This window comes from Hylobates moloch, unplaced genomic scaffold, assembly GCF_009828535.3.
Source record: "Hylobates moloch isolate HMO894 unplaced genomic scaffold, HMol_V3 SCAFFOLD_8, whole genome shotgun sequence".
Classification (NCBI taxonomy): domain Eukaryota; kingdom Metazoa; phylum Chordata; class Mammalia; order Primates; family Hylobatidae; genus Hylobates; species Hylobates moloch.
This window is the reverse complement of record NW_026652283.1, coordinates 84,939,750-84,952,851: the sequence shown is the minus strand read 5'-3', so window position 1 is coordinate 84,952,851 and position 13,102 is coordinate 84,939,750. Positions and strand designations below refer to the sequence as shown.

General features: G+C 39.0%; 1 protein-coding gene across 12 annotated transcripts in view; it reads left to right on the top strand.

Moving 5' to 3' along the window:
- The window catches only part of TCAIM (T cell activation inhibitor, mitochondrial), a 67,287-nt gene that overhangs the window by 28,565 nt on the left and 25,620 nt on the right, over positions 1-13,102 (top strand). For all 12 annotated transcript variants that reach the window (XM_032161891.2, XM_032161886.2, XM_058442468.1 and 9 more), the window contains one exon: positions 444-696. In XM_032161891.2, the coding sequence (XP_032017782.1) occupies positions 444-696 (253 nt within the window). The remainder of the gene's footprint in view (positions 1-443; positions 697-13,102) is intronic.

The window sequence follows — 13,102 nt, the reverse complement described above, 5'->3', positions numbered from 1 at the left end:
AAGATGGGTTTCTGTGACCACTGAGACTAGATCATATGGCCCCTCTTATCTGAACTGCTGTCACAGTGTACACTTGTATTCTCTTGTCTCCACTAGAAACTATCTTTGGTGGACACCTGCTTATAGGAGAGCTTTTCTCTCCCTTAAGAGACCAGATTTATCAACAGAATTGAGAATATTCTGAATCCCCTTGTTGGGCTGGGATGGGTTTGGTCACTGGAGCCAAACTAGAAAATGGAGCTGATGATTGAAGTAATTCATGAAGGTAAAAATAGTGTGGTATAGTTTTAGAGAAGGGAAGTCATTTTCCATTTACAGGTGATTTGCTAATAGGACGAATTTAAATCAGTAATAGAATGTCTTAAAAGATTTTGATTTTATATATGTTGAAATAAAGCAAATAATCATCTGTATTAATTGTTTGGGGGAATTATATTCTCTAGGATTTCGAGCAGTCAAATTTACTTTGCACACCAGAGATCTGCTAAGCACAGTATTATATATTCTCAACTCCTGCAGTTTATCTGTTGAACATATCCAAAGCTTGAATACTAATGTGCATACCCAGCCTCTCAAAGAAGCTAAAAGGATGCCTGACAGGCCCATCAAATGGGACAAGTCTTATTACTCCTTTACTGGATTCAAGGACCCTGATGAAGACCTTGAACAAGTCTCGAGAGTGGAAACAACTCTCACGTATGTAAAAGTTTTTATCTAACTAAACTGTATTTGTAGTTTGTGTTTATGACACTGATTTATTGGGATGGCAAAAACTTTTTTTATAAATAAAAAGTGTAGTTCACATTTAAAATTAAAGCCTAATTTTCCAGGAAAAGTAATACTATCAGTCTAGTTAATCCAGTAATCATTATGAAAAATATATTTCATGTTTCTTACTTAAAGCTGCCAAAATACTTCCAACTGTATTTAAAGTTGTGGTCTTTTGATACCAAACACATGCAGGAGATTGTTTTGTTTAACTTTTAAAAATTCTATTCAAGTTACCCCCGGTACATGGAGAAAGGCTATACCTAAGACTATACAAATATTTTTTACTCTTCTTCATGTGTTAGGCATTTCTAACAGATAGTTCAGTAGTGATGGACTTTAGTGTAATAATCCATACATAAGAAAAATACATGGTGACAAAATTATTAAATATCATCTAGAATAGCTGCTTTAAAGAGTTACTTTTTAAATTATAAAAACCATATATAAAATGTTTTCTATTATTTGACATGCCTTATTTGTAAAGTCACCTTAATGTTTTTTAAGTCATTTTTGGATTTCATAAAGATCCATCATTCTCTTCCTATGATCGTATCTAAAAAGTCCAGTGGCTTATCAGAGGATTCTCTCATTATGGCATAGTAAATGATCCTTCATTATCCACTGGCATAATATCTGCTTTGTGGATTATCTATACTAAGGGATTGCTCCTTGTTACCTAGCTAGATTCTAAATAAGGCTGAAAAGGTAGGAAGGTAGCAGAGTCTAATACAGAAAAGTACAGAAGTATGTGTCTGAAGACATGTGTGTATGTACCTATGTGTGATAGTCTATGATATTTGTCTATATGCATAACTGATGGATAAATCACTTCCCTAAATATGAAGACTTTAATTGTTCAGATTCTCTTCTGAGATGGAAATGTGGGTTTGGGAATAACAATTTAATGATGGACCAGAAGTAATGACACAGTAAGAAGTCAGGTAAAAAATGAAGAGCCTGGCACTGTGGCTTATGCCGATAATTCCAGCATTTGGGGAGGCCGAGGTGGGAGGATTTCCTGAGGTCAGGAGTTCGAAACCAGCCTGAGCAACATAGTGAGACCCCATCTCTACAAAAAATACAAAAATTTAGCTAGGCGTGGTGGTACACATTTGTAGTTCTAGCTACTTGGAAGGCTGAGGCAGGAAGATCCCTTGAGCACAGGAGTTTGAGGCTGTGGTGAACTATGATCGTGCCATTGCACTCCAGCCTGGGTGACAAAGTGAGACCCTGTCTCCAAAAAATAATAAATAAATAAAAAGTAGAGTCATGGTGGCGTAGAGGTTGCTGAATTGAAAATTTTGGTATAGAAAAACAGAAGAGATAATTTAAGGTTAATTGCACACAGAGGCTACAGTGGGAATTGAAGTAGATTTCTCTGAGCACAAACTGGAAGAGAGGTTCTCAGCCTTGCCTTCAAGTTTTATGTGGGATATAGCACATACAACTTCTGCTTACACCCGCAGGAGAATATTGTTGTACTTATCTTGCGCTGTGTCTAGATGAACAAAAAGTTGGGGATTACTGGCCTAAAGGGTACAGAAAACAGTGAAATTGAATACATCAAGCCAAAATAGCAAAAATAACAGTTTTTGGACTTCACTCAAGTTAAAAGGGCTTAAGAATAATGTATTAAAGGATTTCAGAGAAGCAGTTGGTCTGTGGTTCAGTTGAGTATTTCGTAGAACACAGTTTTTATTTGGAGCTGGATGTGCAGCCATCATGAAAAGAGTGCCCCAAGGACCTAGAACTGGGCTTAGACACCCAGCAAAGTAATGAAAATATATTGAAACTATGGAAAGCCAACTCAACAAGATAAGTGGTATTCAACTGGGTTCCTTATCTAAACTCAGTATTTATAATTTTTTTATTTGTATGTCATTTATTCAATAAAATTCCTTAGTCTTTAGTAAAAGGAGACTTTCTTATATTACATTAGACTATATGAGTTCTTAAGAGTAGGGAATATGTTTTGATAATCTCTGTGTCTACTAATCTACTTCATAGATTCATAGAATCCATCCAGTATTTTCATTGAACTGAACTAGAGAATTGCTGAATAACTAAATGTGATGTGCTAGAGGCTCAGTATGAAGAACTCAGGCTTTAATATGGGAATTCAAAGTAACATACATAGTGTAGCAATAGAAGTCACTTAGCAATGAATGTAGAGGGCCATTTTTTCTTAAATTGCCTCTGTTAATTTCATTAATGTTAACTAAAAAAATCTGCTATTTTTAGTAAAAGACACATTGTCTTAAGGAAAATTTCTATGCATAGGTAAGTTATGTTGCTGTGAATTCTTGATTTCCTCAAAAGTCAGCTTTGTCTTAAATTCAAGCTTTCATTTTGACAGTTATGAGGACAAGCTCAAAAAACAAGTCCCTCTGACTTGTCTACCCTTTAAGAGGATAGCAACATAAAAAATGCCTTGGGAGGCCGAGGCAGGCGGATCACGAGGTCAGGAGATCGAGACCATCCTGGCTAACACGGGTGAAACCCCATCTCTCTACTAAAAATACAAAAAATTAGCATGGTGGCGGGCACCTGTAGTCCCAGCTACTCAAGAAGCTGAGGCAGGAGAATCGCTTGAACCGGGGAGGTGGAGGTTGCAGTGAGCCAACATCACGCCACTGCACTCCAGCCTGGGCAACAGAGCGAGACTCTGTAAAAAAAAAAAAAAAAAACCTACTGTTTTAGAAATTGAAGTCAGTGGAAATTTAGCTTTCTAAATCACTGATTATTATTATCCATCTTGTCAATAGCTATTTTATCTTTACAGAAATTAAAGTAAACCCATTATTAAGCAGTTAGAGCCTTTCTTTTTTTAGCTTCATAAAGTGAAATTAATAATGGCATAGCATTACAGTAGATAGGTTTTTTTTTTTTTTTTAGTTTTTAATGCTTATATTGAAGGGCCTTAGGTTGTATTTCTTTTTTAATTTCTTTCTTTTTTTTTTTTTTTTTTTAAGACAGGGTCTTACTCTGTCAGACTGGAGTGCAGTGGCATGATCATAGCTCACTGCAGCCTCAAACTCCTGGGCTCAAGTGATCCTCCCGCCTCAGCCTTCAGAGTAGCTGGGACTACAGGCGCCTGCCACCACGCCCGGCTAATTTTTTGTATTTTTTAGTAGAGACGGGGTTTCACCATGTTAGCCAGGATGGCCTCGATCTCCTGACCTCGTGATCCGCCCGCCTCGGCTTCCCAAAGTGCTGGGATTACAAGCGTGAGCCACTGTGCCCGGCCCAGAGTTCTTTTTTTTCTATTTGACCTTAGCTCAAATATATTTACATTTCACTTTCAGTGTCTAAACTTTGAATCAATTTTTGTGTTCATGAAATACCATATTGGACACCTACAACATTGGAACTATTCTATAGAATGTTTGGGATTTGATAGTCATGATTTAACTCATATCATGCATTTATTTACTCTTCCCCTTGTTTATAGGCTAAGTCACTGTTTTTAAAATTACAAGTGATAATGCAAAATTTAGTGACTCAGGACCAGCAAAGTTGTTTTGCTTTGCTTTCTTTTTTTTTTTTATTTTAACTATATATTGTGAATGCATTTCTAGTAGTAAGTTTAAGTATTATTTCTCAAAATACTTCAGTTACATACACGTAAATACAGGTGTGTGTGTATATGCTGGTTCACTATGTGAAATATTTCTCACCGTGTGTTGCCATCAGAGAAGTATAAAAAGCTTTTGGTGCCAGGTGCAGTGGCTGCTAACTATAATCCTAGCGCGTTGGGAGGCCAAGGCAGGAGGATTGCTTGAGGCCAGGAGTTTAAGACCAGCTTGGGCAATCTAGTAAGACCTTGTCTCTAGAAAAATAAAAATTAAAAAATTAGCCAGGTGTGACGGCATGTGCCTGTACTCCCAGCTACTCAGGAGGATCACGTGAGCCCAGGAGGTCAAGGCTGCAGTGATCCATGATCACATCACTGCACCCCAGCCTGGGTGACAGAGTGAGACCCTGTCTCTCCAAAAAAAATATAAAAATAAAAAAACTATTGCTCTATGAACTTCAGGCAGTGAAAATAAAATAAAGGCTGTTATTGGTCTAAACTCCTTTGTTTTATACAGTTTGAAGCCTAGGAGTGTAAAATGTATGCAATTTTAACTTTATTGTAATTTGGATCATGGCTCTCCTTTTTCATCTCTTAAATCCATGGAAAACTGAGCTTCGCTTAAGTTACTAAAGTATTTTTATTTCAAAAGCATCATGACCCTAGGAACTAAACCAAATGATTTCACAGTCTAGCGTTAGTCCTTGTACATGGTATTCTGGCATTCATTTTTATGTACCTTTTAATGTTCTTTTGGCTTCATTTTATTATCAGTTTTTTCTTTTTATTTGGATCTTATAACAATACATGTAATATATGTATTATATATATTGCTGCAATTATAATGAAATCATTTTTAATCAAGCTGTCTTAGTCCATTTTGCATTGCTACAATATAAAGGAATACTAGAGGCTGGGTAATTTATAAAGAAAAGAGGTTTGTTTGGCTCATGGTTCTGTAGGCTGTACAAGAAGTATGGCATCAGCATCTGCTTCTGGTAAGGACTTCAGAAAGCTTCCCCTCATGGTAGAAGGGAAAGAAGAACAAGCATCATGTGGCAAGAAAGGAGGAAAAAAAGAGAGGAGGAGGCGCCAGGCTATTTTTAGCAATCAGATCTTATGGAAACTAATAGTGAGAAGTCACTCATTACCGTGAGGATGACATGAAGCCATTCATGAGAGTTCTGCCTCCATGACCCAAAACCTCCCACCAGGCCCTGCCTCCAACATTGGGGATTAAATTTCAACATGAGATTTGGAGGGGACAAATATTTAAACTGTAGCACAGGCCAAGGTCAAATAAACAACCACAACCAGTTACCACTTCATACCCTATGATGGCTATATTCTAAAAGAGAATAACAAGTGTTGGTGAGCAGGTAGGGAAATTGGAACTCTCCTCCATATAAAATGGTGCAGCTGCTGTGGAACACAGTTTGGCAATACTACAAAATACTGAACAGAGTTATGTGACCCAAGAATTCCACTCCTAGGTATACACTCAAGAGAAATGAAAACAGACATTCACACAAAAATATGCTTATAGCAACATTATTCATAATAGCCAAAAGTGGAAATAACCCAACGTCTACCAACTGATAAATGGATTTTTAAAAAGTGACATATCCATATAATGGAATATTATTTAACCAGAAAAAGGAATGAAGTACTGATACTACAACATGGATGAACCTTGAAAACATGCTAAGTCGAAGCTGATTGCAGTCAACCACATACTGTATGATTCCATTTTATGTAAAATACCTAGAGTAGGCAAATCTAGAGAGACAAAGTAGATTACTGGTTGGTAGGGCTGGAGAGCAGGACTATTAATGGGTATGTGATTTCTTATTCAGGTGATGAAAGTTTACTAAAATTGACTGTGGTGGTGGTTGTACACTTCTGTGAACATACTAAAAATGGATGAATGGGTGAGTTGTGTGGTATATGAATTGTATTCCAACAAAGCCATTTTTAAAAAGAATTATCACTACTCTTTCTAAAAAATACATTTATTAAAATTATTATTAGTTTATGTTTTTGGACAATGTATAAAGATAATTTTGTGATAACAACTGAAAGGGTTGGGGAAAGCTAGTAAAGGAGCAGAGTTTTTGTTATTGAAGTTAAGCTAGTATAAATTCAAATTAGGGTGTTATAACTTTAGGATGTTAAATGTAATCCCCCCGGTAACCATAAGAAAATACCTAAAGGATATGCACAAAAGGAAACGAGAAAGGAATTTAAATGTTTTGCCACAAAAAAAAAAAAATCAATTAAACACAAAAGAAGATAGTAATGCAAGAAATAAGGAACAAAAAAGCGATAAGACACATGGAAAATAAATAGCAACATGACAGAATTAAGTCCTATCTTATAAGTAATTACTTTAAATGTAAGTGGATTAAACTTTCTTAGGAATTGACTGAAGAGATGAAAGATTTGTAGTACAATGAAAACTGTAAAACATTTCTGAAAGAAATTAGAGAAGATATAAATAAAGGGAAAGGCATTCCATGATCATGGATCAGAAGATAATATTATTAAGATGTCAATACCCAAAGCAATGTACAGATCTAATGCAATCCCTATCAAAATCCCGATGACATTTTTTGCACCATAGAAAAACCCATCCTAAAATTAGAATTTCAGGGGACCTCAAATAGCCAAAACAATCCTGAAAAAGAAGAGCAAAGCTGGAGAACTCACATTTCCTCATTTCAAAACTTACTACAAAGCTATAGTAAACAAAGCATTGTGATACTGGCATAAAAACAGACATATAGGCCAGGCATAGTGGCTCACTTCTGTAATCCCAGCACTTTGGGAGGCTGAAGCAGAAGGATTACTTGAGTCCAACCAGCCCAGGCACCATAGTGAGACCCCAATCTCTATAAAAAGAAAAATACACAAACATATAGACTAATGGAATAGAATAGAGAATACAGCAGTAAATACTTGCATATATGGTCAACTGATTTTCAACAAGAATGCCAAGACCACTGAATGGGGAAAAGATGATCTTTTCAACAAATGGTACTGGGAAAACTGGCCACATGCAAAGGAATGAAGTTGGACACTGACTTATACTAAAATTAACTCAAAATGGATCTTCGACTGAAATGTAAGACCTAAACTATAAAACTCTTAGAAGAAAACATAGGGCAGAAGATTCATGACATTGGATTTGCCAGTGATTTCTTGGATATAACACCTAAAACATAGGCAACAAAAGAAAAATAGACAAATTGGATTTCATGAACATTTTTAAAGTTTGTGCACTAAAAGACACTTTCAGAGTGGCAACAGAGTAAAATGGCAACCCACAAAATGAGAGAAAATGTTTGCAACTCATATATATGATAAAGGAATTGATATCCAGAATAGATAGAGAACTCCTAAAACTCACCAACTGGCAAACAACCCATTTCAAAAATGGGCAAAGGACTTGAATAGACATTTCTCCAAAGAAGGTATATAAATGGCCAATAAGCACATGAAAAGATACTCAACATCATTAATCACTAGGGAAATGCAAATTAAAACTAATGGTGTGAGGTACCTACTCACACCCATTAGAATGGCTACTATCCAAAAAACAACAAGAGTTGATGAGGGTGTGGAGAAACTGGAACCCTTATGCACTGTTGGTGGAAATGTGAAATGGTGCAGCTGCTATGGAAAATGATATGGTGATTCCTCAAAAACTTTATAGATTTACCATAAAATTGAGAGCAGTGTCTCAAATAGATATTTGTATACCCATGTTCATAGCAGCATTATTCACAATAGCCAAAAGGTGGAAGCAAATCAAGTGTCCATCAGTGGATGAATGGATAAGCAAAATTTGATATACTCGTACCGTGGAATGTTAGCCTTAAAAAGGAAGGAATTCTGACACAGGCTACAACACATGAACCTTGAGGACATCATGCTACATGAAATAAACCAGTCACAAAGAGACAGATGGTGTATGATTCTACTTATGTGAAGTACAAGGAGTAGTCAAATTCATAGAGACAGAAAATAGAACAGTGTTTGCCAGGGGCTGGAGGGAGGGGAAGGGGGTGTTAGTGTTTAATGTGTACAGAGTTTGAGTTGTGCACGTTGAAAAGAGTTCTGAAAATTGATGGTGGTGATAGTTGCACAACAGTGTTAATGTACTTAATACCACTGAACTGTATACTTAAAAATGGTTAAGGGGCTGGGTGCAGTGGCTTATGCCTGTAATCCCAGCACTTTGGGAGGCTGAAGCGGGAGGATCACTTGAGCTTAAGAGTTCAAGATCAGCATGGGCAACATGGCAAGACCCTGTCTCTACCAAAAAAAAAAAAAAATTTAAATTAGCCAAGCTAATTAGCCAGGCATGATCACACCACTGCACTCTAACCTGGGCAACAGAGTAAGGCCCTGTCTTTAAAAAAAGAAAAAAATAATAAGGTTAGGAAAAATATATTAGTGATTACTAATTAGTATTTACTTGTTTATAGGTAATTTCATTTCTTATAAAATCAGCAATTTTAAAAAAGTTCTTGCTTAGTAGAGGTTAAACAGTCTGGCTTACTTGGTACTTTACTATGGAATAAATATGAGATTTCTCTATTTCTTTTATCTCAATAGTAATTAATTGGACTTCTTAACCTTGAAAACAAAGGCTCTGAATTTTTAAATCTCTGTGATTATAAAATTAAGCTAAGAATTAAAATGATTTATGTGGCAAATTCAGGCAGTAATGATCCTTTTAAAATCCAATAAAGTATTCTCATTTAGAGAGTAATTTAGAACTTTATTTCTGACCTAAAGTATGGTTAGATAAGGTAACCGTGTGTTTCCACATTCATCAGGAAGGTATTCTTTTCTCTTTGCCTTATGGTTTAATTTATAGTCAAATTTCATGCTGTCTAGTGATCTCACTGTGATGACATTCAGATTAAGTACACATTAGATAATAAAAGACTCATCCTTCCCTCATGGGAGTAATAGGATAATGGGGGACGTAAGACATGTAGAGATAAATTATTATACAAACAGGCTGTGATTGGTCCAAAAAAGAATACTGAACAAGTATTACAGCCAATCACAGGACATATATTAGGGAGCGCAGAAAGATTTTCAAGTAAATCTAGCTCTTGGCTTACTTCCAGTTTTCATAGTTTTTGCTTGATGTGGGAACAGATCATTCAAATTTGTTTAATGGGAATTTTCGTTGCCACATTCATTTTTCTCTAGACTATTGGAATAACTTCCTAAGGATCTTTCTACCACCAGTTTCTCTTCCCTGCAACTTGGGTTCTACATTCCTTCTATATTCCCAACTTTACCAAAGGCTTTGGTCACATCATTCCCCTTAATAGCTCATGCATTGTTTAGAGGAGATCCCAGTTGGTAGCCTGCAAATACAGGCATTTATTAAATTTCATGGAGCTTGATAAATAAGAAAATACTAATAGACACATTTTTAGGAATTTTTGAAAGATAGAAAGCAGATGAGCTTAGAACTGTGGAGAAACAAGCCAGCCAGAATGCCTACTATCACCTCTACAATGTATTAGTCCTGGAGAGCCCAGCCAATGTATAATAAGAAACAGAAATGGGATATGTAAATATTGGAAAGGCAGAGATACACTTGCATTACTTACGCTTGTCACTAAGAAAATCAAAGGGAATTTTATTAGTCAGGAGTTTTTGATTGCCAACAAAAGAAACCAGCCCTATCTAATGTAAGTAGAAAATAAATTACAAGGATATGAAGTCTCTTGTCATGTTTACAGAAGATTGGAGGACATGGTTGAGAAAATGTCCTGATGGGTATGAGCTGAGAAGAGAGACTCTCACTTTACTGAAGATGCTTTTGTGCAGAGTGTTTTACCCTAAAAAATAGATCCATGTACTTATTTAAATTGTTTTAAAGAAAAATACAGGGACTGCTGATCCTGAAAAAGTTAATGAGCATAAAAAATAATTCTGAAAGGCCAGGCATGGTGGCTCACGCCTGTAATCCCAGCACTTTGGGAGGCCGAGGTGGGCAGATCATGAGGTCAGGAGATCGAGACCACCCTGGCTAATGTGGTGAAACACCGTCTCTACTAAAAATACAAAAAAATTAGCCAGGCGTGGTGGCGCACGCCTGTAGTCCTAGCTACTTGGGAGGCTGAGGCAGGAGAATTGTTTGAACCCAGGAGGCGGAGGTTGCAGTGAGCCGAGATTGCGCCACTGCACTCCAGCCTGGGCAACACAGTGAGACTCCTTCTCAAAAACAAAAACAAAAAAAATCTGAAAATTTGTCTCTGATTACCTTCACCTGACCTGTTAGTTGCATTGATTTGATCAAAATTCAGAAACACACGATGGTGTCTCTTGTACATAAGCACCAAAACTAAAAAGAAAATGCTTTTGTTGACTTTATTTTCAGTTTTGTTTTTCACATATTCAGGAATAAAGACATTCTCTACAATTATTGTTTTTCTCTAGAGAAATGCTTACAAACAGTAGCCAGCAACTTATACTTTTTTTTTAAGCTATTTTTTAATTTTAATTTTGACATAATTTCAGACCCATAGAAAATTTGCAGGAATAGGGCCAGGCAGAGTGGCTTACACCTATAATCCCAGCTACTCAAGAGGCTGAGACAGGAGAATCACTTGAGCCCAGGAGGCGAAGGTTGCAGTGAGCTGAGATTGCACCACTGCACCTCAGCCTGGGCAACAGAGCCAGAAGCTCCAAAAAAAAAAAAACACTTTAAAATTAGCCACACGTGTAGTTCTTTCTACTCCTGAGGCCGAGTGGGAGGATTGCTTGAGCCCAGGATTTCAAAGTTACAGTGAGCTATTGATGGCAGCAGCAGCCCATCTGGAGCAGCCACTGCTAAGACACCAGCTGCAGCAGGAGCGACGTGGCCGGGGCTGCATGCTCTACAGAGCTGGTGTGGGCTGGGAACAGGCAGGAGCCCCGCCTCCTACTTAATTGGTAGGATGGGAGCCCCATGCTCCCTGGTGCAGCTGCAGCTGCCCAGCCACCCACTCTGGACTGGGACATCTCTGGGCTCCCAGGGGCCTGGGAACCCCCACCCCTGTCAGCTCAGAAGTACCTGCTCCCACTCCCTGGCCTCTCTCCACTCCCAGTGCCCACTCAGGTGCAGAGCAAACTTGTGGCAGAGCCTGGGCACTGTCATGACCTGGCCAGGGTGGTGCTGACACACCAGCCCTCTGCTGTCTCTGTCCCTCCGGACTTTGGGCGCTGACGAGCACGGGAGGGAGGCATGGTGAGGGTGGCTGAGGGCAGCTTGGCCGAGGCCTGCAGGAGCCCCTCAGCACAAACAGCCTGGGCACCATGGATGGCATGTTGATGGCAGGAGGCAGATAGGTTCCTGGGCAGAAAGGGCCAGGTCCCTGATGAAACCCCACCTTCAAGCCAGGAAGAGCCTGAAGTGTGAGGACTGGGCTGCCAGTTCCAGGTGAAGTCCGTGGCCCAGAGTGAAGACTTCATTGATGACCGTTCAGCCAATTGGATGGTGCTTTTTCCAGGCCCACCAGGAAAAACCTCTTTTCTGAGCACATAAAAACCCCACACTCAGCCAGACTCATGCCGATATTGGGACTACCAGCTGCGGGAAGGAGTTACCCACTTCAGGTCTCCTCAATGTTGAGACAGCCTGCCTGTGAAAAGGAGCTACCCACTGTGTGTCTCCTCTCTGCTGAGAGCTGGACACTCGTGGGGACGACCTGCTGGCAGAAAGGAGCTACTCCAGGTCTCCTGAGAACTGTTCTATCACTCAATGAAGCCCCTCTCTGACTTGCTCACCCTCCAGTTGTCCACGTACCTCATTCTTCCTGGACATGGGACAAGAACTTGTGAACACCTAATGGTGCGACTTAAAGAGCTGTAACACAAACAGGGCTGAAAGACACCCCCTGCTCGCCACATTACGAGTCACAAGGAGAGAAAAGCTGCAGCCCTTTGGGGAGCCCAGACCTAGGGGCTCCCCAAACCAGGGCTGTGACACCCTCTTTGGGGCCCCGCGGTTCCTGGTGTCTCCAAGCTTCCAGGAACCACCATGTTCCTCAGTTCCCACAGTGGTACACCTGGTCAGCTGCAGCCTTGCATGGAGCCAGTGCCTGTGCTGGTGCATGGGTTTGTCCGCTCTCCACTGCAGTCAGCACGCCTGGCTGTGCACAGTGGCTGGACCCTGCGCTCACTCACACACCCCTTGCCACTCTGTGCCTGGCTGGCCCTTGGCAGACGTGGGATCTGGGCCAGTAGTGTGAGCTGAGTGCAGCCTGCCAGGCCAAGTGGGCAGAATGAGTCCAGTGGGCACGAGCCAAACTCGGGCAAAGACACTACCAACCACAGAGGTTTCCAGCTGGAAAAGCGACACCCCAAGGATCCCATGACACTATGATTGTGCTGTTGCACTCCAGCAACAGAGCAAGTCCCTGTCTCTAAAATAAAAAAAGAAAGAAAATTTGCAGAAATAATATAAAGAAGTCCCATGTAACCTCCACCCAGATTCCTCAAATGTTAACTTTGTACCACATTTGCTTTATTATTCTCTCTCTATATATATTTAAATATTGAAATTATATATGTATATTTATACACATTTTTTGCCTGAACCATTTGAGTAAGTTGCAGCCACAATGTCCCTTTACCCCTAATACCTAGGTTGTACTTTTTTAAAATATAAAAACATTATCTTATTTAAGAAAATAATAAAAATTAAAAAGTTAACACTTATGACAATACTATTAGCTAACCCAG